Below are 25,954 nucleotides of genomic sequence, written 5' to 3' on the forward strand. Positions count from 1 at the left end.
AACATTTTGTGGAAATACTAAGAATGTTTTTTTGGAGAATGGTGTTCTTCCGTCAAAATATCAAGATGACAAACATATGATGGTTGAGATGCCACCAGCCAAGATTGGTACAAACATTCTTCAAGGAACATTCTCATGGAAAAAGGTGTATGCCACTCAAAAATTCAAGATGGCCATCATTTCTGTCAGAGCTCAATTGAATATGTTAAGGAAGGTTTAGATTAATAGAGTGAACGTCATTACACGAGCAGGGCACTGGTGACTTCACTGCTGTGAAACTCAGCCTGGGCTTCAGTGTCACTCATCTAGTTTTACTTACACCGTAGTTCTTGAATAGTAGTAATAGTATAGGTAAGTTTAGTGTCCCAAATGCGTCTAACCAGGACTAAACCAGGACTGAACTTATGCTATGTCATTAGCGGATTATAAATATATATCCGCACCAACTGCCCTGCTGGTCACCAGGACTACACCAGGACTACACCAGGACTGGACCAGGACTGGACCAGGACTAAACCAGGACTAAACCAGGACTAAACCAGCTGTTGAGCCGATCACCTCCGCTGATGGTTTTATGTAATAAATAAACTAATGTCTCTCTCAGCGTGGTCTGTCATCATTCTGGGAAAAGACGGGAAATGACACTTGTTTCCAGGGCAACGGACACCCTGGTAAAGTATTTTTCTCCTGTTCATCGTTCACTTGATTCACCTGACCCGCCCATGTGTAATCACTACACGCCCGCATACCCGTCCATAAAATCCCAGAATGTTAAATCCTGCCCGTTTCAGCAAATATTTGTATGTACTCTTTGGGTATCCAGTGCAGGACTCTGAGTTAGATGAGCTGAATTGACAGGTTGTGCCAGAGTGGGAGAGCTGAGCCAAGGGTTAGCAGGGCAATACATGCCATGTTCATGTGTGCTTACCCGGAAAGTGTATAGACCACACGGGACTTAAATGACACCGGATGAATGATTGGGCGAGGTGTAGGTGACTCGAACCTAGTTGTATTCCATACATACGTAAATGTGTACTATGTCTGTGATTGAGGTGGTAAAAGGATAACCCTCAGCCTTAATCATACAACTGTGTCAAAAAGACACAAACAACCCTCCAAACCCCATCTACCCCATCATGTTCAGAAACATTATGTTTCTGAACATGATGGGTATAAAATCATTGCCACCAACATTCCACTCTTTCACAAGACAACAACAAAATGCCAATGACCCTGGACCGGGAACAACTCGATGAAAGAGGTGGTACAGAAGCTACTTTGAGAAGGAAAAGTATTTCTGCTTGATTTTATGTTTGCATCACCATCTGAACAGTTAGTAAGTTGTTTATTCATATAGTGCTTTTCACAGACATTTGTCACAAAGACACTTTACAGAGCATTATTCAGTCAATCCAGACCCGGTGGTGATAACTTGCTATTGTAGCCACAGCTGCCCTGGGCCAACGCCTTTTTCCAAAATAGTGGCCCTTAGAGAGTATCTTTGCCAAATCTCATGATTTTATACCAAAGTGAAAGATTTTTTCACTAACCTGCTGCACTATGAATACATAACCTCGTTTCCACTGACACAGTTCACTTGGGATCACCTTGACTTAGAACAGTTAGGAGAGGGCCACCCCCTGTTGTATGATAAATAACTTTACCCTTTTACTACATGGTTACTTGGACGGAGGCGGAGAATTATGGATAACTTTACGTGGTCTCGTTTGATTGCATCTTTACACACACCTCCTCCACACTGGATATATACACCACATTTGGGATACACACCTTTACTGGGACTGAGGAGGTGGAAGTTAGTGGAGTTTGGTACATGTTTTCTTTACACGGACTTAACAGACTTTGACTGGATGTGGATTTATTATTACGCATTATTAACACACCAATGACTGCATGGAGGCGTGCCTGGCCCTGCCCCCCGAAAGCCAGTCTCAACCGTTCCAGACTGTTCTGGTAGGTAGTACTTCCAGTGGTCCACTTTGGACAGATCGCTTTACCCAGTGGAAACACACAGGGTCAGCAATGTTCCATCCCTTACCGGCCCTATGAAAACGAGGCTTAAATGTTTCGTCTTTTTACTGGTAGTGAATATCTACATAATCTAAAAGTTGGAATATTTTAACTAACACCTGTGCTTCACATTTAAAATTTTTAGACAGTTCTGGAATATCCATATAATCAATCAATCAATCAATCAATCAATCAATAAATATCTTAGCAACTGGGGCAAGGTTGGAGGATTATGAATATCTTTATGCAGATTTGTTTGGCTGCATTCAATGTCTTGGCGGAGGGTTTTGGTGAAGTTTACTTCATATTATCTATTGGGTTCAACTTTACACTGACTCTTTTGGCTGCATCTTTATGTACACGACACAATATACACAACTTTTATTTAGGAATTACACTTTAACCCAGATGTAGGAGGAGGGCTTTTGAGGATTTTGGTTATATTATCTCTTTGGCTTCAACTTTGCCTATGTTGTGACTATGCCAGATGGTCAAAGCATGATCTCGTCAGATCTCAGAAGCTAAGCAGGGCCGGGTATGGGTAGTACTTGGATGGGAGACCAATGGGAAAATCAGGTGCCCCAGTGGGGCACCAGTGGCAAAAACTGTTGTTGTGGCCTTAGGCAAGACAATTCACTTACATTGCCTAGTAGGAAAGTGGAGTGTGCATGAGTGTTGGTGGTGGTCGGAGGGGCCAATGCTGCAGATTGACAGCCTTGCTTCCATCAGTCTGTCCCAGGGCCGCTGTGGCTTGCTGCCACTAAGTGTGGAGTAAATAAACGATGAACTGTAAAGCGCTTTGGGTGCCTTTCAAGACACCCAAAGCGCTCATATGGGGCTATCAAATTGATCAACCCAGTAAAAATTTTTATAAAATTAGCATCACGACAATGCCCAAATTGACTAGAAGTGCACCACAGGAGTGGAGGACAATCACAGTTTGGCATAGGAAAACTAAATTCAGACCAGTAATAGAGAACAATAAACAAGCCCTATGATGAGCATGAAGTCGGCCATATTGGATCAAAAATGTGTTGCCATTTTGACTGCGTGTTTGTAAAATGCATGTAGTCCCTGGTTTCTGCTACAAATGAGCTCAGACTTGGCATGACATAAGCCTTGCTTCCACTGGCACAGTTCACTTGGGACCACCTTGGCATGTATGGAACAGTTATGAGGGGGCCACTCCAACCCAGGAAGCATTTCCATTACAATGGGCCCAAGCTGCTTTGGGTGTTAGACAGGTCTAGCAAGACACACCCAGTGGCATGATAAAAAGCCAAATTAAATATATAATAATAAATATATAATAAAAAGCCAATTAGCCTATAATGAACTTGAAGCTGGCTGAACTCAATCAAAAACTGCGTTACTGACTGTGTGTTTGTACTAAGTAGTCCCTGGTTTTTGATCCAATAAGCTCATATTCAGCTCACTACATCTAGAGACATTTTATTTTTTGTAGAATAATTGCACTTTGCCAGCAAAAACACCATAATATCCTGTTTCTGTAACAAATTCTCACAGCTACAGGTATTGTTCTAGAAAGCTCAAATTCAAATCACAATTGCATGATCTTGGCCTGAATGTAATGGACTATAAAGTCCAATAAAAGTGAACACAATAGCGCCCCGTACCACAGACATGAAATGTCAACATTATCAGACATCTTTGCAAGAAGCAAAAACATATAATATATTATAGGCATGGGGCATTTTTCACAGTTGGTGAGAAGAAGCACAAAGAATTTTAAACATTAAAGGTACACTATGTAATTTTTTTGGTGAAGCATCTGTCAGCCTGGGCAGCTATCAGGAAGAGAGAATAGCCTGCCGAGAGCAGTCGCAGTCCCTGGAGTTTGCGTGCGAGGGACGTGCGTACTGGGGCAAGGGTCATCATTGCCTCAAGTGGCTTTTATATATATATATATATATATATATATATATATATATATATATATATATATATATATATATATATATATATATATATATATATATATATATATATAGTAATTAATTAATCTAATTCATCTCTTTTTAATCTCACCTAAAAATTGCTGAGAAAAGCCTTCAATTTGAGGTATTTTCATTTAAATTCATTATTACATTATTGTGGCAGATCAAAAGACTGATATAGAACAAAAAAAAGTGACTTTATAAAGTCATTTATTGTTTAACAAACTTTAACAGATGCAGTCACTTACATTCCACAGTATCATCATTATTATTACTATTACTAATCTGCAGTGTTGGGAAGGTTACTTTTAAAATGTATTCCCCTACAGATTACAGATTACATATCCTAAAATGTAGTTTGTAACTTAATCCATTTAATTACTTAAAGTGAGTAACGTAATTTGAATACTTTGGATTACTTGATATTGTCATGCTTTTTAAAACTACATGAAAGTAGCAACCGCATCCTGCAAAAGTGTTCTTGTTTGTTCTCTCCAAATTGGCTGCTGAGCCCAAGTCTCCATGAATAAGAAACTGTTTGCTGTAAAGTAGGAAAGACGAGGAAATCTGAACATAATAACTTTTGTCTACTTAAAGACAATAAAAAGTCCAGTCTTTCCTTAACCATATTAAAAATATTATTGATAGAGAAATGCTTTATATATGAGATCACTGGTTTTAGTCCTGGTTTAGACCTGCTTTAGTCCTACTGTAGTCCTAGTTTAGTCCTGGAATGGGTTAGTCCTGGTTTTAGTTCTGGTTTTAGTTCTGGTTTAGTCCTGGTTTAGTCCTGATTTAGACCTGGTTTAGACCTGGTTTTAGTTCTGGTTTAGTCCTGGTTTAGACCTGGGGCCTCATTTATAAAAACTGCACAGGAGTTGTCGTAAGTTAGTGCGTACGCCTAGTAGCTACGACAAGGCGTGCGCCACGCAAACTCCATATTTAGAAAACCCACCGCACGCACCAAACCACGCAATCTTTGCTTTATAAATCCCACCTGCAACTACAATTTGCGCACGTAAAAGGAGCATGTAAAGTGATTCGTGAATGAGATTTCCCTAAACATGAGCCGATAATCAGTAGGTTTGACTGAGACACGCGGGACAGAGGGAGGAGGACGCTCCACGCAGCACCACGTGATCACGACAAAGACTGCATTAAAGACTTTATTAAACAAGGTTTAATAAATAAATACAAAACTGAAAGTGACAACAATGACTCATCTGTTCATTTAATCATATTTCATAATATTTAGGCAGCACATCTTTGCAGTGAAGACCATGTGTTTTTTCGCTGTTTCAAGAGTTTTATCGCTATATTTTTAAGTCTGTCTATGAAGTGTGTGAGGACTGGCCCTGTATTTATGCATATACACGTAGATACGTGCACGCGCAAATTATGAGCGTGTGCGAGAGATTCAGATGCCCTCCCCTGGAGAGCGAAAGGAGCGAGGGAGGGACACGAGGATACGAGGACACAGATTTAGCATGAAACACATCAGATACAGATATTATTCTGCCAATTAAAGTCCACAAGAAACATCCAAACTGCTCACCTGTGAGTGTGGGTCTGGGTCTGTGAGTGTGGGTCTGGGTCGGGACGGGCTCAGGCATTATTCTCTTCTTCATACAGACAGAGAGCAGCTCTCATGTACAAGAGTTCCCCATTACACAAAAATGTAGGGAAGATTTTGGTTGGGGTCAGGTTCGGGCAGTAGGCTTCGTGTTGTCCGCAGACTCGGGTCACTCTGGCGCTCGGTGCGTAAAGACTAAAGTAAAAGTGTTAAAATTGTGTTCATTAAATTAAAGCCTGGCTCCTGCTGCGTCCAAGGGAAGAGTTTTCTCTCAGGTTGGGTCATTATTTCGTCCTCTGTGTTGGTCAGTCTGTGTTCTATAGAAGTCTATGGTCGCGGTGTGGACTGTGGGACTGTGCGCTACACCGAGTCCGGGAACGTGGCTGCGCTCGTGCATGAGTTTCAAATGTATAATATTGTGGAGAATAATGAGTGGAATAAACAGCCCTTCTCCGTATTTTGGCGAACCAAACACTGAAATGCGCAAATCAGAAGGTAATTCTTCTATATACGTGGATCCATCCATCCATCCATTTTCATCCGCTTATCCGGGGCCGGGTCGCGGGGAGAGCAGCCTAAGCAGGGACTCCCAGACTTCCTTCACCCCAGACACGTCCTCCAGCTCCTCCAGGGGGACCCCGAGGCGTTCCCAGGCCAGCCGAGAGACATAGTCCCTCCAGCGTGTCCTGGGTCTTCCCCGGGGGCTTCCTCCCGGCGGGACATGCCCGGAACACCTCCCGAGGGAGGCGCCCAGGAGGCATCCGGAACAGATGCCCGAGCCACCTCAACTGGCTCCTCTCGACGTGGAGGGGCAGCGGCTCTACTCCGAGCTCCTCCCGTGTGACTGAGCTCCTCACCCTATCTCTAAGGGAGCGCCCAGCCACCCTGCGGAGGAAACTCATTTCGAGGGCTTGTATCCGCGATCTCGTCCTTTCGGTCACTACCCAGAGCTCATGACCATAGGTGAGAGTAGGAACGAAGACTGACCGGTAAATCGAGAGCTTCGCCTTTCGACTCAGCTCCCTCTTCATCACTGCCGAAGCTGCACCGATCCGCCTGTCAATCTCACGTTCCGTCCTTCCCTCACTCGTGAACAAGACCCCGAGATACTTGAACTCCTCCACTTGAGGCAAAGACTCCCCACCCACCCGGAGAGGGCAAGCCACCTTTTTCCGGTCGAGAACCATGGCCTCGGACTTGGAAGAGCTGATCCTCATCCCAGCCGCTTCACACTCGGCTGCAAACCGCCCCAGTGCACATTGCAGGTCCTGGTTCGATGAAGCCAACAGGACAACATCGTCCGCAAACAGCAGAGATGAAATCCTGTGGTCCCCAAACCGGACCCCCTCCGGCCCCTGACTGCGCCTAGAAATTCTGTCCATAAATACAATGAACAGAACCGGTGACAAAGGGCAGCCCTGGCGGAGTCCAACATGCACCGGGAACAGGTCTGACTTACTGCCGGCAATGCGAACACAGCTCCTGCTCCGGTCATACAGGGACCGGACAGCCCTTAGCAAAGGGCCCCGGACCCCATACTCCCAGAGCACCCCCACAGGACACCACGAGGGACACGGTCGAATGCCTTCTCCAGATCCACAAAACACATGTGGACTGGTTGGGCAAACTCCCATGAACCCTCGAGCACCCTATGGAGAGTGTAGAGCTGGTCCAGTGTTCCACGGCCAGGACGAAAACCACACTGCTCCTCCTGAATCCGAGGTTCGACTATCGGCCGGATTCTCCTCTCCAGTACCCTGGCATAGACCTTACCGGGAAGGCTGAGAAGTGTGATCCCCCTATAGTTGGAACACACCCTCCGGTCCCCCTTCTTATACAGAGGGACCACCACCCCGGTTTGCCAGTCCAGAGGTACTGTCCCGACCGCCACGCGATGTTGAAGAGGCGTGTCAGCCAAGACAGCCCCACAACATCCAGAGACTTCAGGTACTCAGGACGGATCTCATCCACCCCCGGAGTCTTGCCACCAAGGAGCTTGCCAACCACCTCAGTGACTTCGGCCAGGGTGATGGATGAGTCCGCCTCCGAGTCCCCAGCCTCGGCCTCCTCCTCGGAGGACGTGACGGTGGGATTGAGGAGATCCTCAAAGTATTCCTTCCACCGCCGGACAACGTCCCCAGTCGAGGTCAACAGCTTTTCCCCCGCACTGTAAACAGTGTTGGTGAAGAACTGCTTCCCCCTCCTGAGGCGCCGGACGGTTTGCCAGAATCTCTTTGAGGCCGTCCGATAGTCCTTCTCCATGGCCTCCCCCGAACTCCTCCCAGCTCCGAGTTTTTGCCTCCGCGACCACACGGGCTGCAGCACGCTTGGCCCGCCGGTACCTGTCAGCTGCCTCAGGAGTCCCCCCGAGCCAGCAAGGCCCGATAGGACTCCTTCTTCAGCTTGACAGCATCCCTTACTTCCGGTGTCCACCACCGGGTTCTGGGGTTGCCGCCGCGACAGGCACCACAGACCTTACGCCCACAGCTCCGAGCAGCTGCATTGACAATAGAGGCCGAGAATGAAGCCCACTCGGACTCCATATCTCCAGCCTCCCCCGGAATCCGGGAGAAGTCCTCCCGGAGGTGCGAGTTGAAGGTCCCTCTGACAGAGGGCTCCGCCAGACGTTCCCAACAGACCCTCACTACACGCTTGGGCCTGCCAGGTCTTTCCGGCTTCCTCCTCCGCCAGCAAACCCAACTCACGACGACCAGGTGGTGATCAGTTGACAGCTCAGCCCCTCTCTTCACCCGAGTGTCCAAGACACGCGGCCGGAGATCAGATGACACGACTACAAAGTCGATCATCGACCTCCGGCCTAGGGTGTCCTGGTGCCACGTGCACTTATGGACACCCTTGTGCTCGAACATGGTGTTTGTTATGGACAAACTGTGACTAGCACAGAAGTCCAATAACAAAACACCACTCGGGTTCAGATCGGGGAGGCCGTTCCTCCCAATCACCCCTCTCCAAGTGTCACTGTCGTTGCCCACGTGGGCGTTGAAGTCCCCAGGAGAACAACGGAGTCCCCGGTCGGTGCACTGTCTAGTACCCCTCCCAAGGACTCCAAGAAGGCCTGTCCCCGACCCGAAGGCGCAGGGACGCGACCCTCTCGTTCACCGGGGTGAACTCCAACACACAGCGACTGAGCTGTGGGGCAATGAGCAGGCCCACACCAGCCCGCCGCCGCTCCCCGCGGCCAACGCCAGAGAAATGGAGAGTCCAGCCCCTCTCAAGGATTTGGGTTCCAGAGCCCAAACTGTGCGTGGAGGTGAGGCCGACTATATCTAGTCGGTAACGCTCAACCTCCCGCACAAGCTCAGGCTCCTTACCCCCAGCGAGGTGACATTCCATGTCCCCAGAGCTAGTCTCCATGTCCGGAGATCCGGTCGCCGAGGCCCCCGCCGTCGACTGCTGCCCAGATCTCTCTGCACCGGCCCCATATGGATCCTCCTGCGGGTGGTGGGCCCACGTGAGGACGGCCCCACGTCGCTCCTTCGGGCTGAGCCCGGCCGAGCCCCGTGGGGGGAGGCTCGGCCACCAGGCGCTCGCTGGCGAGCACCCACCCCAGGCCTGGCTCCAGGGTGAGGCCCCGGTGACGCCAATCCGGGCGACGTAACTGGCCTTGCTCGTACACTCATCATAGGGGCTTCTGAACCGTTCTTCGTCTGACCCGTCCCCCCGGACCTGTTTGCCTTGGGTGACCCTACCAGGGGCGAAGCCCCCGACAACATAGCTCCCGGGATCATTCGGGCACTCAAACCCCTCCACCACGATAAGGTGACGGTTCAAGGAGAGGATACGTGGATTTTCTGATCAAACACTTCCTCAAACTCTGTTCACTTCTGCTTCTCTCCATGAGTGTCGCTTTTTCCCCGTGTCTCCAGACTTTGCGTAGAACTTACAGGAGGTCCCGAGTTGGCGTAGAGTTAAGCAAAGAGCCACGCCTTAGGCGAATTTTATAAATACCGCGGTTGGCGTAGGAAGCGCGCACGCACGGATTTTTGCGTAAGCAAGCTTTATAAATGAGGCCCCTGGTTTTAGTTCTGGTTTAGTTCTGGTTTAGTCCTGGTTTAGTCCTGGTTTAGACCTGGTTTTAGTTCTGGTTTAGTCCTGGTTTAGACCTGGTTTTAGTTCTGGTTTAGTCCTGGTTTAGTTCTGGTTTAGACCTGGTTTAGTCCTGGTTTAGTCCTGGACTGAGTTAGTCCTGGTTTTAGTCTTGGTGTTAGTTCTGGTTTAGAGGCGCACAGGAGGAAGCGCCGTTTATGCAGCGTACGCGAGAAAACGTATGCGGCGCACGGGAGGACAGCGGTGTCCGCGCAGTAACTACGGAAGGAAACATGGTCCGCGCATTCTCAGGTTAATGACGATGATGAAGGTGTGTGTTTGTGTTTGTATGTGTTTGTGTTTGTGTGCGTGTCCCCTCGTGTCGCAGGTCACTATAGGACAGTAGTGCAGACATCATGAGCCTATGCAGGTTGTTTTCACCAGTGACATTTAAGTTGTAGGCGATTTTATATTTGTTATTTTCTTCACGTCGGGAGAATAATTTCCAAGACACGAATGCGTTTTTACCTGTGCACTGCTGACTCTGTTCTACTGGCTCTACTGACCATTGTGCGGCTGACGCCGCCAACGTTAACATGACGTTTACATCACTCTTATTGCACGCGTTTTGTGTGGGTTTCCGGCAATGAGTGGAATTACCGAAATAAAAAAATTTCTAAATGTGTTTTTTTTTGTGTGTGTGTGTTGTTGTCCCAACAACACATAAAAACAGATTTTATAATAAAGCAACTCGCATACAGAAACAGTAAAATTAGAGATTAAAAATGAGATTAACAAGATTAAAACGCGCTAAATATGACTGTAATTAATTAATCGCTAATTAACGCGATAATTTGACACCCCTAATATATATATATATATATATATATATATATATATATATATATATATATATATATATATATATATATACACACACACACACACACACATATATATATATATATATATATATATATATATACACACACACACACATATACACACATATATATATATATACATATTTGTGTATCTGCAAAAGGATAGTACACACAACCCTCTCAAAAGTACCTAATATCGGGGTATTTCGCTGCAAGTCCAGATACATCCAGGGCAAGCAATCCAGGGTCTCTGAGTCGGAAGAAGTCAGCTAGGATTGGAATGAGGGCCAGGGGATTGTTTGAGGCATCCCCGTCCTATAGACATACACAGCCATAGAACAGAGAAAACCATCTCATTTATAAAACATGGAATTGTACAGAGAGACAACACAACACATATTTCCACAAGCTTACTTGTGTATGCATTATTAAGATGACTTCACAACATTAATTATCATTCAGAAAAGGGACAGTTAAAATAAAATTTATTGAAAACATATTTTTGTTATAATACTGCAAGTTCAATAGTTTAATCATATAGAAATGATCAGGTTCAGCATTTGTGCATTTACCTTTTACATAATTCTTATGATACTGCAATGTAATGATAGAAAAAACTGTCTCTTGCCCTTCATCTATGAGTATGGCATCATCACATTCTAGAATCTAAAAACCATCAATCAGTTGTGTTCATGTTGTAGAGTTTGTGGTCCAGTTATTTCTATGCTGTGATTTTATAATGTATGCTGTTGTCATAAATGTACACTTCTGTTGCATTATCAGAGTAATAATATTCTAAAACAGCAGAATTTTTGTTCTTACGAATGCTCCTGACAGTTCATAGGATTTGTTCCTCCAGAAAAACATTTTCAGTTAAGAACACATATTGTGATTACCAAAAATGTAGAAAATAAGAAAACCTTAAGTACAAGTTAGTTCATAAGAACGCTTCATAAATGAGGCCCAGTGTTAAATAAATGTGCTAAATAAGGAGGGCTTCAGCCTGAAGCACACACTCACAGTGAGTATGCATATATGTAGTATGTAGAAAGATACATGTCTGACCAGTGCGTGGAAGATTTCTCTGAAGTTCTGCTCATCACGGAGCATCTGCTCAGCCAGCTGTCTCCTGTCCTCAGCGCTGTGACACACCAGCCTTTTTTGCAGCAAAGTCCGGACATACTCCCCCACCAGCAGCCAGCGTGCCTCCTCCTGGAGCCACTGTAGCACAAAGCATCAGCTGTGGGCAGCCTCCTCATTGCCAACCTGATCAAATAGTCTATCAATCTACATAGCTAGAGCATTTTCTTTTATTTGGTTATCAATTTCTAATAAAGAGTTGTTTATTCATTCACTCCTGCTCTGGACAAAAAGCCAACTGATGCTCACTTCTAAAACCTCTTCAGACATGAAGAAACAAGGTTATAACATTATAACATAGTCGATTTGCACAATAACTCCATTTAAAAGTGCACTATATAACTTTTCTGCTTATCTCCATGGAGATGTTAAAGTATTACTTGAAATGTTCTGAATAACATTAAACTTATCTATCCAACCTAAAACACAACAAACTCCAGGCACTCCAAAGAAGTAAAAACCGCACGAGGAAAAATATAGTTAAAAGACCTTTATTTAAATGGCCAAAGCCAACATGTTTCGATCAAACCGGCTTCATCAGGGTTTAATTATCTACACAACCTATTCAAATGCAAGTGTAAAAATAATAATGAATTTTGTCCTCTATAATCCATCCATCCATTTTCTTCCGCTTATCCGGGGCCGGGTCACGGGGGCAGCAGTCTAAGCAGGGACTCCCAGACTTCCTGCACCCCAGACACGTCCTCCAGCTCATGCGGGGGAACCCTGAGGTGTTCCCAGGCCAGCCAAGAGACATAGTCCCTCCAGCGTGTCCTAGGTCTTCCCCAGGGCCTCCTACGGGTGGGACATGCCCGGAACACCTCCCGAGGGAGGCGCCCAGGAGGCATCCGGAACAGATGCCCGAGCCACCTCAACTGGCTCTTCTCGATGTGGAGGAGCAGTGGCTCGACTCCGAGCTCCTCAAGTGTGACTGAGCTCCTCACCCTATCTCTAAGGGAGCGCCCAGCCACTCTGCAAAGGAAACTCATTTCAAGCGCTTGTATCCGCGATCTCGTCCTTTTGGTCACTACCCAGAGCTCATGACCATAGGTGAGAGTAGGAACGAAGACTGACCAGTAAATCAAGAGCTTTGCCTTTTGACTCAGCTCCCTCTTCACCACAACGGTCCAATACAGCGACCGCATCACTGCAGATGCTGCACCGATCCACCTGTCAATCTCACGCTCCATCCTCCCCTCACTCATGAACAAGACCCCGAGATACTTGAACTCTTCCACTTGAGGCAAGGACTCTCCTTCTTCCAGTTGAGAACCATGACCTCGGACTTGAAAGAGCTGATTCTCATCCCAGCCACTTCACACTTGGCTGCAAACCGCCCCAGTGCACATTGCAGGTCCTGGCCTGATGTAGCCAACAGGACAACATCACCTGCAAACAGCAGAGATGAGATCCTGTGGTTCCCAAACCCGACCCCCTCTGGTCCCTGACTGCACCTAGAAATTCTGTCCATAAATACAATGAACAGAACTGGTGACAAAGGGCAGCCCTGGCGGAGTCCAACATGCACCGGGAACAGGTCTGACTTACTGCCGGCAATGCAAACACAGTTCCTGCTCCGGTCATACAGGGACCGGACAGCCCTTAGCAAAGGTCCCCAACCCCATACTCCCAGAGCACCCCCCACAAGACACCACGAGGGACACGGACGAATGCCTTCTCCAGATCCACAAGGCACATGTGGACTGGTTGGGCAAACTCCCATGAACCCTCGAGCACCTGATGGAGAGTGTAGAGCTGGTCCAGTGTTCCATGACCAGGACGAAAACCACACTGCTCCTCCTGGATCCGATGTTCGGCCGGATTCTCCTCTCCAGTACCCTGGAATAGACCTTACCAGGAAGGCTGAGGAGTGTGATTCTCCTGTAGTTGGAACACACCCTCTGGTCCCCCTTCTTATACAGATGGACCACCACCCCGGTCTGCCAGTCCAGAAGTACTGTCCCCAACCGCCATGTGATGTTGAAGAGGCGTGTCAGCCAAGACAGCCCACAACATCCAGAGACTTAAGATACTCAGGATGGATTTCATCCATCCCCGGATCCTCAGTCTGCCTCAGAGTCCCCAGCCTTGGCTTCCTCCTCAGAAGACGTGATGGTGGGATTGAGGAGATCCTCAAAGTATTCCTTCCACCGCCAGACAACGTCCCCAGTTGAGGTCAACAGCTTTCCCCACGCACTGTAAACAGTGATGGTGAAGAACTGTTTCCCCCTCCTGAGGCGCCAGAAGGTTTGCCAGAATTTCCTTGAGGCTGTCCTATAGTCATCCTCCATGGCCTCCCCCTCCCAGCTCCGAGCTTTTGCCTCTGCGACCGCACAGGCTGCAGCACGCTTGGCCCGCCGGTACCCATCAGCTGCCTCAGGAGTCCCACGAGCCAACAAGGCCCGACAGGACTCCTTCTTCAACCTGACGGCATCCCTTACTTCCAGTGTCCACCACCGGGTTCAGGGATTGCCGCCGCGACAGGCATCACAGACCTTACGCCCACAGATATGAACGGCCGCATTGACAATAGAAGCCGAGAATGAAGCCCACTCAGACTCCATGTTTCCAGCTTCCCCCGGAATCTGGGAGAAGTCCTCCTGGAGATGCACGTTGAAAGTCCCTCTGACAGAGGGCTCCGCCAAAATGTTCCCAACAGACCCTCACTACACACTTGCGCCTGCCAGGTCTTTCCAGCTTCCTTCTCCACCTTCTCCAACCCAACTTACAACCAGGTGGTGATCAGTTGACAGCTCAACCCCTCTCTTCACCCCAGTGTAGAGACACACGGTCGGAGGTCAGATGACACGACTACAAAGTCGATCATCGATCTTCGGCCTAGGGTGTCCCGGTGCCACGTACACTGATGGACACCCTTGTGCTCGAACACGGTGTTCGTTATGGACACACTGTGACCAGCACAGAAGTCCAATAACAGAATACCGCTCGGGGTCAGATCAGGGAGGCCGTTCCTCTCAATCACCCCTCCTCAAGTGTCACTGTCATTGCCCACATGGGCGTTGAAGTCTCCCAGTAGAACAATGGAGTCCCCGGTTGGTGGACTGTCCAGTAACCCTCCCAGGGACTCCAAGAAGGCTGGGTACTCTGCACTGCTGTTCGGCCCATAGGCCGACACCACAGTGAGAGACCTGTCCCCTGAACCGAAGGCGCAGGGACGCGACCCTCTCTTTCACCGGGGTGAACACAAACACACGGCGGCTGAGCTGTGGGGCAATGAGCAGGCCCACACCAGCCTGCCGCCGCTCCCCGCGCCCAATGCCAGAGAAATGGAGAGTCCAGCCCCTCTCAAGGAGTTGGGTTCCAAGAGCCCAAGCTGTGCGTGAAGGTGAGGATGACTATATCTAGTCAGTAACGCTCAACCTCTCGCACAAGCTCAGGCTGCTTCCCCCCCCCCCGCATTCCATGTCCCCAGAGCTAGTCTCCATGTTCAGAGATCCGGTCGCCGAGGCCTCCGCCGTCGACTGCTGCCCAGATCTTTCTGCAACGGCCCCATATGGATCCACCTGCAGGTGGTGGGCCCACGTGAGGATGGCCCCACTTCGCTCCTTCAGGCTGAGCCCGGCTGGGCCCCATGGGGGAAGGCCCAGCCACCAAGTGCTCACTGGCAAGCACCCACCCCAGGCCTGGCGCCAGGGTGGGGCCCCGGTAATGCCGATCCGGGCGACATCGCTGGCCTCTGAGTGTACATCATCATAAGGGGCTTCTGAACCGTTCTTCGTCTGACCCGTCCCCCAGGACCTGTTTGGCTTTGGTGACCCTACCAGGGGCACGAAGCCCCCGACAACATAGCTCCCGGGATCATTCGGGCACTCAAACCCCTCCATCACGATAAGGTGACGGTTCTATAATCCACTTCTTTTTTATTATGAATACACTTGAACTATTTGAGGTACGTGGAGAAATAATATGGTGAGGTGATTGCCAATTACCAACAAATGTTTACTCACCAGTATTACCATATATATATATATATACACTGGGGGACAAAATTGTTGGTACCTGTGGTAAGGGAAAAAAATCAACAATTTTCACTGAAATAACTTGAAACTGATAAAAGCAATAATAAATAAACATTTCCTGACAAATAACCAGTGAAAATCAGACACTGTTTTTGAATTGTTGTTCAACAGAATTATTTACTAAAATAAAGTAATGAAACTGGCCTGGACAAAAATGACGGGATCCCTAGAAAAGATTGTAAATAATTGGACAATAGGAACATGTTAAAGTTAAGTGTAACCCCTACTTGGCATCACAGGTGTCTTCAAACTTGTCCTCAGTCAGTCTGTCTGTTTAAAGGGGACATGTGTCATTGTGCTGTTTGGAGACATGATGGACACAACACTGAACATGGAGCAGAGAAAGAGAAGAGAACTGTGTCAGGAGACTAGAAAGAAAAAGATAGACAAGCAGGTTAAAATAAAGACAATAAGACCATCTCGAAGCAGCTTGATGTTCCTGTGATTACAGTTACACATGTTCTTCACAAGTTTAAGGTCCACAGGACTGAAGCCAACCTCCCTGGACGTGGCCGCAAGAGGAAAATTGATGACAAATTGAAGAGATGGATCATACGAATGGAACCAAAGAGCCCAGAACAATCAATTTCCAAACAAATTAAATGTGAACTTGATGGGCAAAGTACATCAGTGTCAGATCACACCATCCATCAGTGTTTGAGCCAAAGTGGACTTCATGTGAGGACACCACCATTGAGAGCAAATCATAATAAAGTGAAACTGTAATTTGCCACAATGCATATTAACAAGCCAAAAAGCTTCTGGGAGAATGTTCTTTGGACAGATAAGACAAAACTAGAGCTCTTTGGCAAGACACATCAGCTCTATGTTCACAGACGCAAAAATGAAGCAGACCAAGAAAAGAACACTGTCTCTAATGTGAAACATGGAGGAGGCTTGCTTTTGTTCTGGGTCTGTTTTGCTGCATCTGGCACAGGGTGTCTTGAATCTGTGCAAGGTACAACGAAATCTCAAAACTATCAAGGTATTCTGGAACGAAATGTGTTGCCTAGTGTCAGAAAGCTTGGTTTCAGTCGTAGGTCATGGGTCTTCCAACAGGACAATGACCCAAAACACACAGCTAAATACACCCAAGAATGGCTAAGAACAAAACATTGGACTGTTCTGGATTGTTGTTCTGTGAGCCCAGATCTCAATTTTACTGAACATTTGTGAAATGAGCTGATGCATGCTGTCTGGAGAAGGCACCCTTCAAACCTGAGACAACTAGAGATGTTTGTGTACGAGAAATGGGTTGACCAGTGCAGAAGTCTCACTGACAGTTACAGAAATCATTTCCTTGCAGAGTTTGCCTCAAAAGGTTGTGCAACAAAATATTAAGTTAAGGGTACCATCATTTTTGTCCAAGCCAGTTTCATTATTTGTTTTTTCTAATAATTCTGTTGAACCACAGGTGAAAAGCAATGTTTGGTTTACGAAGGACCATTTTCAGTAAATTTTTATTTATTATTCCTTTTCTTAGTTTCAAGATATTTCAGTGATTATTGTTGATTTTTCTTTCATTGCCAGAGGGGTACAAACAATTTTGTCCATGACTGTATATATAAGTGTATATAAGTACTTAAGTGCAGGAGGTAAGTGTGCTCTCACCTGTCCACAGGGAGGGCGTACATGTCCATAGAGCTCCACATGCTGTTCCAGAGCTGCACACAACTTGGGGCCAGGGTCTCCATGGAGGAGCCAGCCGCGGGTCAACATGTCTCCAATCCAGGGCTGGAGGTGATGCTTGAGCTGCTCCAGGACCAGGCAGCAGGCTCTCCTCACAGTGCGATCCAGAGCTGTGAGGGGATTTGGAGGGGTGCGGCTGAACTGGCATGCTGCCGGTGTTGACAGCTGGTGTTGAAAGTTCTCAATAGATTTTCTGTGTAACATACAAGTGAAAGCAGTTGGACTACAACAAACTGACCATGTACTTTTAGTGGTAGCCAAATTCAACAATCTTAACCCTCTCAGGCTCAAATAAATTTTTGGATCAGGAAAAATCTGATATTTGGGGAAAATTATAATATGGGGTAGTAATATACAATCCTGACTTTTTTATCCTTTGTAAACAAAAAAAGTATTTTGCACTTCTGGCAGGCCATTTGTGTGTAGCCATTCTTGCACAGTCTGCATCACCCACGTTTATCAGCATGGATGGGAGAAAAGGCTCCTGAGTTAAAAAAAAGCTCATAAAATATGGATTTAGAGTAAGTAGGTCATTGGAATTTAGCTGTTGCAAATCTGCAACACCTGCCTGGAGACGGTTAAAGAGAAAACATGTATTGGTTTCTGACACAGGAGTCCCAGAATGTTTGACATTTTATCTGGGGGTGGAATACTATTGACACCATGGCAACCCAGTCTAAAAACAGACTCAAACAGATAACAAACACAACATCTAGTGAAGTTTCTTTTGTTGACATACTTATACATCTAACATGAGTTGGCAATTTTTGCCCTTTTGTCCATTTGAAAACAATAAATAATACTGTGGAGAAAAAAAATAATACAACAGTGAAAGACAAACATAGAACTTACTTTAAAGTCAACTCTGAGAAGCTACATAAACATTTCCTAAATATGCATTATAGACATGGGTGACCTTACTTGAGAATAATGAAATTGCTGATAGAGGCCAGCAAGTAATGAAGATAGAACATATTATTGTTCTGGCCTTTCCGGTGTTCCTTTCCAACTTCCACTAAAGCTTCCCGAAATCTGGGTGAATAGTAAAACACAAACCCATAATCAAGTTGTATTTGTACTCTATACTACTATACTAAACTACTCACTACTCACCTGTTTAGAAGGACCTCAATCTCATGCAGCCCCATTTGAATGATCCGCTCTTGTAAAGAGGGCCCAATCATCAAGGCAACTCTGGAGTTTTCTTCCAGCATCTGTATAAGGAGTGTGACCAAGCATTATGGTGCTGTGCTATGGTGTTAGTGCTGTCAATTGACCTGTGTAACCTTTCAATCCTCCACTGCATATATTAATGATATAGATCTGAAGATCAAATTCCCACACCATGAGGCCAAGGAGAACACACTGGTCTTTTTAGATTGTGCAGTGACTATAGGAGAAGACTGTTGACTCCAGGTAGAAGTCTTCAGGAAGCCCACACACACGGACCAAGCACAGTGGTAAAGGGAAAAAAAAAGGACAAGTGGAGAAAGCAGTGGTGTTCCGTGCATTTCACACCTAGGCTCTCAGTAGTGTCCAGTCGTCAATAACTATTTTATGGTTATAAAAGCATAAGCTTATTCTACAGAAACACAGTATAAAGAGCCCTAGAGATTCCATGCACATAGAAGTGAGGAGGGGGGGTGCACAGAGAAGAAGTGAGGAGCACTGAGGTGCTCCAGGACTGTTTGTTGGGACTGTTTGCTGTGTAGACTGTCGGGTGACCGCAGATGAAAGAACCGCGCTGGGGCTCCATGCCGCACGGGGCCACACGGGGCCACACTGGGCTTGGCTCTGCACCGTACAAGGCCACATGGGGCTCAATGCAGCTGTCGCCCAGCCGCGCTTTGCAGACACCCTGCTCCGCAGACTCGCTCTCTCAAGTCCAAGATTAGTCTTGGTTTAGTCCTGATTTAAATCTGATTTAGACCTGGTTTAGTCGTGGTTTCACTACAGTTTGCTGCTTTGGCTGGTTCGCTCTCTGACTGTCCAATCAACGGGTCTGAATCCGGTGATGTTGCCATACACCTGCTAGAAGGCCCTGGCGACACCAACTCAAAATCTGATTGGTTGAAGCAACAGTTTCATGAACATTTATTTTGTGTTGGAGAGCCTGCAGAATGGATTGTGAAGGCCGCAGGCACATTTCTTTGACTTTGACTCTATCTGGCAACAAATGATGGCTGAAATGTGATTGGTGAAATGCTTTAATATGAAAATACATGTCTGGAAGCTGCACAAGCATCGGAAAAGCTATGAAAGGAAGTGGACAGACCATTTGGAATAATTTAATGATAATATAATTAATGTCAGTCTGTGATTCAGATATTTTTTTAGGCCAGCAGAGAAGGCCTTGCAGGCCCTGACGCCCCACCACAGTGAGAAAGCCCTCTCTGCTTGTGGTTCTATTTCATGCGCGCTCTGCCCACCTACGGACTTCACTATTGGTTACCTCTCTCTGACGCCAAGCCAGCCTTTGAGAAAGATCAAAGCAGTCACTACGCCAATCATGCCCACGAAGATTCATTGGGCACTTCAGATGCCACTCCTGTAGCACACCACTCTACCACGAATACAAGCATGACCGCTGTTTTGTCTGTCTGGAATGGCATCATCAGACTCAGTGTTCTTTGTGCGTGTCATGCCTCACACTCCCCGGAGATTAAATGGAGCACCGCGCGACTTTTATGGGCCCCATTTCCCTGCTCCACGCCAGTGCCGGGTCGGGACCCGCTGAGGATGACCCACTCATCGCTCCGGCCCCTCTGGACTGGGCGGAAACGAATGAAGATGAGGGGAACTATCGGGGCTCCCTGGATTCTGCGGAGAGGATGAGCCACTGCGATGACATAATTTCAACTGCTTCTGATTCCCGAGCATATCGCCGCGAGCCAGTAGACCTGCTGCCGGGGTTGTTCACTGCCGCTGCTGTCCAGACCCAGATCCCACTTCCTCCCCAGCCTCCAGAATTACGCTACGCTTTACAGTATTCCCATCACCGTTCTCCTTTCAGCGGCATTTTCCCCAGTCAACTAATCAACGATGTGGACATCGCAGCCCTTGAGGAAGAAATATTGTCACTCCTGCGCTGCGGCGCCATTACAGAGGTGGACGCTATAGAGACAGGAGTAGGGTTCTACTCTGGTCTCCTCCTCTGTGTCGGAAAGCAGCAGAGTCCTGCTATGGGCAGACTCATACCTGGCATCTCTGAGAACACGCTATGTACCCGGAGTACTCAACATCGGGGCAGACAGGATGTCCCGAGGGAGGGCTCTGCCCGACGAATGGAGCCTCTCACCAAGCATAGCGCTTTAGGTATGTGGCAGGTTCGGTTGCCCCAAGGTCGATGATTTCGCAAGTGCTGAGAACCCACAGTGCCCACTCTGGTTCTTGCTCAGGTCATCAAACGAGCCACCACTCAGAGTTCATGCTCTAGCGCACTTGCTGCGGCCGGTAGGCCTACTGTATGTCTTTCCACCGCTGCATCTCCTAGGACCCCTGCTCCACAGAGTGAGGTCGCAGAGTCTGCACATCCTGATTGGAGCACAGGACAGCCCGAGTGCTAGGTGGTATGTGGACCTGGTACAAATGGCGGTGATGGACTTGTGGCCTCTCTCCGACATACTAGATGCGCTAGTACAGGCGGAGGGCACCCTAACGTAGCGCCCCCTCCTAGGCAGGAGGCTCCTGGTCTGGAAGTTGAAAGCAAAAGCTAGTTGGCTTTAGTTTTCCTCCAAAGGTGGTATCCACCATTAAGAGTGCTAGGGCTGGCTCCAACATCAGAGCATATAACAGTCGTTGGCACCTCTTCTCCACTTGGTGCAACAGCAGGGGGTCCCCAGCACCTGCTCAGTTGGCGGAAAATTAAGAGTTTTTGCAGGAACTCCTGAACAAGGGTCACGCTGCAGCAACACTGATGGTGTTTGCAGCAGCCATCACTGCAGGTCATGACGGGTTTGGATGCTACTCAATCATCCTTTGGTTAAGCAATTTCTTTGGGGCGCCTCCAGAGTGAGATCACCCTCCAGACAAGTTGTTCCTCCCTGGGACCTCCAAGTAGTTCTGGACGGCCTGTCGGGTACCCCCTTTGAGACCTTGGAATGGGTTGAAATGAGGCTCCTTTCGTTTAAGGCTGCACTTCTTTTGGCCTGGTCCTCTGCCAAAAGGGCAAGGGATCTGTGTGTGGTCTCAGTTTACCCCGCCTGCATGTCATTCAGTGAGGATGGAGGTTTGGTGCACCTTTGACTCAATCCTTCCTTTCAACCTAAAGTCATCACCTCTGGTTTTCGGTCTAGGGTGATCAGGCTTAGAGCACTCATTCCTCTCGGCGATGAGGGGGATTCATGGCTGAGGTTGTTGTGTCCCGTCCAAGCTCTATGCTGTTACGTTGAGTGAATGGCAGTCTTCTCTCAACATGAACTGAGTGAAGTTTGTGGGGTTCGGGACCAGAGGCCGTGGGGCCCCGGTGTAATTTTGCTCACTGGATTCGTGAAGGCATTATGGCAGCATATAAGACTTGTGGTCTCCCCCCCTCCTGCGGTCATTAGGGCGCACGCTACACGTGGTCTTTCCACTTCTGTGGCCCTCTGTAGGGGTGTTACAGTGGAAAAGATGTGCATAGCTGCTTCCTGGTCCTCTTTGTCTACATATGTGTGATCCTATCTTTTAGATGTTTCAGCTGCTTGTTCTGTGCTTGATGGGAACCAGGCTCCTCTCTCCTGAGAGGGTGGCTTTCCACATAGCTGGATCTCCTTCCCCGTCCTGTGCCTAGGGAGGGAGCCATTTGTGGGTGCCCTTTGGTGAGGCTCGCTCACGTCACAGCTTGACTCTGTTTGTCTCTTGTACAGTTGCGGCGCCTTGGTCTGTCGGTCCTGGCGCCATGAACCGGAGTATGTCTTGGTGTATCAGGGCCACAGGACATTGTGTTACTGTGCAAATCTTGAGAGCCTGTCAAGCTGGGGGTACATTTATCCCTATTACTTTCGCCTCAGTGGGTAACCAGTAGCGAAGCCCATAGGCTTCTTCAGGCCCAACCTTCAGGCCCAACTGGATTATCTCCCTCTATGAGCTGATTCGAAGAGTTGAGAGTTACGTGCCTAGTGGCCCAGTATTTATAGGGCACCGGGTTCGCAAGCATGTGGCAGGTTGTGGACATGATTGGCGCCGTGACTGTTCTGTTTCTTTCATTCTCAGAGGCTGGCTTGGCCCCAGAGAGAGGTAACCAATAGTGAAGCCAGTAGGTGGGCTCGCACACAGTCATAGAAATATAGTTATGTCAAGAAACTGTAATTTATCCAAAATGGACTTTCAGTACAATAAAGAGAGCAAAGAACAGCATAACAGAGAAACAGAACCTAGGAGAAAGGGTGTAACTATTCCTTACATGACTTGTGCAGTGAAAAGCTACCGAGAATTTTTAGAGAACATGACTGAGATTAACACTGGACCCCAGCCTACTGTACATCTCCAGGCTCTGCTGTGCTGTTGCGGTCACAGCCTTTGAAGCGGCCCATGTGAGACCATTAGTCCGGTTCCTTATATATTTTTGTGGGAATTTTTTGGGGATTTGCTAAACTATATATTTTTGGAAAGGTTATAGTATTTGGAGTCAGAAAATCAATGTTTGCATTTGCCCACATGTCTGTATGGCGGCCATATTGAATTAAAAAAAAAAAAGGCCACCAAAAATCTCTTTTTGAAATATCTCGGCCTCTGAATAAGTTGAAATGTTGATTTTAACTGCTAAACCCACATTTTGTGGGTCAGGGAATCAAATGGTGCAAGTTACAAAGCTATAAGACCTACCCATATTAATCCTTAGATGCATAAGTGGGTCAAAAATTACCCAGTTTGGTTGTTTTCTTGCAATTTCATTGTATTATTTGCATGTAATACTCCATGTACCTCCAAAAATATGTTTTTTTAAAATTATCCTGTTGAAATACATCAACAATATGGGTAAAACAAACTATAAACATCACATGCAGTTGGTCAGATAACTCAGAGTTTAAAAGTAGCTAACATAAAATGTGTATGGTGGATGTCAACAAACACATTTAGACACAATATGATTACGCAGCCTTTTTATTAGACATTTTCTATACATCATCATTATCCTCATCACTTTCATAAAACCATAGACAGTATATACAAGTGGACAGATCTAACGCTGTAGCCACGGCGTGCCAAATAGGAAGTTCTCCAGGATGATCTTCCAGCTCCTTCTGACTCTGGCTTCAATGGACTTACATTAGGATCCTGTGGCTCCTCTCTCTGTACCTGCTGCTGTGAGCCTCGACATTTTGGTCTTAAAATGTTTGAATTAACTCGCTTTACATGATCCTGAATTATTTTTTTGCTCTTTTGTCAGAAAAATCCTATTCATAATATAGTGTCTGGCTCCAGATTCGCTCCTGTAACCGTGAGCATCACGAGCCTCATTTGAGCGGCGCTGAACTCTGTGGGTCACACTCGTTTAGTCCACTTCTTTTATACAGTCTATGCATACAACATGGCTTGGGAATCATCATCATTCTGGCACTGGCTGCTGCACTGACACATGTTGGTACAGGCTAAATCATTAGTTTCTGGTGTGCAGTTCTGCAGTCGTCTTTGTCCTTGGCATTGGTGAACCGTGGACCTGGACCCTGGGTCTTCATTAGGACCAATTTCTGGCCATCATGACATAATTTATTTAAAGAAAACTAAATGAAGCAAATCACACATACACTTATTTCATATATTTGTTTAATAAACATTAGCAACTGTTCAACAAGATGGAGAGAGCCACAGCTGGCCGGGCTACGAGCTCCATGGGCTCCAAGCTCTGCCGGCTCCGAGCTCTGGCCTGGCCGCAGGCTCTGAGCTCCGGTTCTTGCTTCGTCCAAATAGGGGTGTCCTGCTTGTTTTTTGACGCTGTGGTTTTGCTTATATTTGCAGGGTATTCACAAAGGCCCTGAAGATGTTGTGATATGATCCACCCATATAAATAAAATAATAATGTGTGTGTGGGAGCAGCAGTCCGAGCAGGGCCTCAGAGACTTCCCTCTCCACACACACTTCCTCCAACTCCTCCTGGGGGATCCCAAGGTGTTCCCAGGCCAGCTGAGAGACATAGTCCCTCCAGCGTGTCCTAGGTCTTCCCCGGGGCCTCCTCCTGGTGGGATGTGCCCAGAACACCTCTCCAGGGAGGCGTCCAGGAGGCATCCGGAACAGATGCCCGAGCCACTTCAGCTGACTCCTCGCGACGTGGAGGAGCGGCGGCTCTACTCTGAACTCCTCCTGTGTGACTGAGCTCCTCTCTAAGGGAGCGCCCAGCCACTCTGCTGAGGAAACTAATTTCAAGCACTTTCAAGATCTTGTCCTTTTGGTCATTACCCAGAGCTCATGACCATAGGTGAACGTAGATTGACCAGTAAATCAAGAACTTTGCCTTTCGGCTCAGCTCGCTCTTCACCACAATGGTCTGATAGAGCGACCGCATCACTGCAGGCGCTGAGCTGCAGCGTCAAGCCCTGGAACTGGATGACCGACCCAGACCTGAATGGAGACATTTCAGTGAGCCCAAAATACCCCAGTTCCAAAGTGGGGAGGACATGGAGAACTATCTGCTATGTTTTGAGAGGATAGCCAAAACCTGGAGGTGGCCAGAGGAAGAATGGGCATGTCGACTTTACCCCTACTGAGTGGGAAGGCGCTGGAGGCCTACTCTGCTATGGATGAGGAGAGGGCCCACCGTTATGAGGATCTGAAAGAGGCCTTGCTGGCCAAATTTGACATTTCGCCGGAAACCTACCGCCAGCAGTTTCGCTCTTCAACCCTGCCACCTGGAGAGAGCCCCACAGAGACCTATCACTGTCTCAGAGGACTCTATCGTCGCTGGATTCAACCAGAGGAGCGTAATAAGGAGGAGATCAGGGAGGCGATTATCATGGAGCAGCTCCTGCGGGTGTTCCCCTTCGATGTGAGGACCTGGGTGAAGGAATACGAGCCAGCCGACGAACTCACCGCTGCCAAGTTGGCCGTGCAGTACCTCAACGCTTGCAAGGGAGGACCTGCTGCCTGGTCAACCACCGCATCTCAACGTGCACCAGTTCAACCGCTTCTGCCCAGACCAGCGAGGCGTGACCACAGCCAGGACCAGCCAGGTACCACCAGCACTGCCCAAAACCAACGAGGACCTGGTAAGGAGCTTATTTGTTTTCACTGCCAACAGCCTGGTCACAAAGCTTCAGTTTGCCCGGTTCGCAAAGCAAAAGTTAGTGGAGCGTGCTATCCTCCAAGACCAGAGTCAGAGAGCTCTAGAGAGACTGAAAATACTGTGCAACACTACAAAAATGTACTGATTAATGGCCACAATGTTACTGCTTTACTGCACACTGGTAGTTTTACATCTTTGATCAAGGGCAGCTCAGTGCCAGTTAGCAGCATGGATTACAGCAAGACAGTGGACATTTTGTGCGTGCACGGGGACAGCCACCCCTATCCTACGGTGGATATGACTGTGACTGTTTTAGATCAGCCTGAACGTGTTGAATGAAAGTGAGTTACCTGGGGAAGTTGACTGTGGGGGGAATGATGACTGTTCTTTGC

General features: G+C 47.5%; 1 protein-coding gene across 1 annotated transcript in view; it reads right to left on the reverse strand.

Annotated features, from left to right (window-relative positions):
• exoc3l1 (exocyst complex component 3-like 1) overlaps positions 1-25,954 on the reverse strand; it is a 74,021-nt gene that overhangs the window by 1,965 nt on the left and 46,102 nt on the right. The window contains exons 10-14 of the mRNA XM_020933679.2: positions 18,476-18,576; positions 18,284-18,394; positions 17,285-17,555; positions 11,559-11,714; positions 10,684-10,808 (exon numbers count right to left, since the gene is read on the reverse strand). Of these exons, the coding sequence (XP_020789338.1) occupies positions 10,684-10,808; positions 11,559-11,714; positions 17,285-17,555; positions 18,284-18,394; positions 18,476-18,576 (764 nt within the window). The remainder of the gene's footprint in view (positions 1-10,683; positions 10,809-11,558; positions 11,715-17,284; positions 17,556-18,283; positions 18,395-18,475; positions 18,577-25,954) is intronic.

The sequence above is a fragment of the Boleophthalmus pectinirostris genome, unplaced genomic scaffold, assembly GCF_026225935.1.
Source record: "Boleophthalmus pectinirostris isolate CB_2022bp ecotype Guang Dong unplaced genomic scaffold, ASM2622593v1 HiC_scaffold_22, whole genome shotgun sequence".
NCBI lineage: Eukaryota > Metazoa > Chordata > Actinopteri > Gobiiformes > Gobiidae > Boleophthalmus > Boleophthalmus pectinirostris.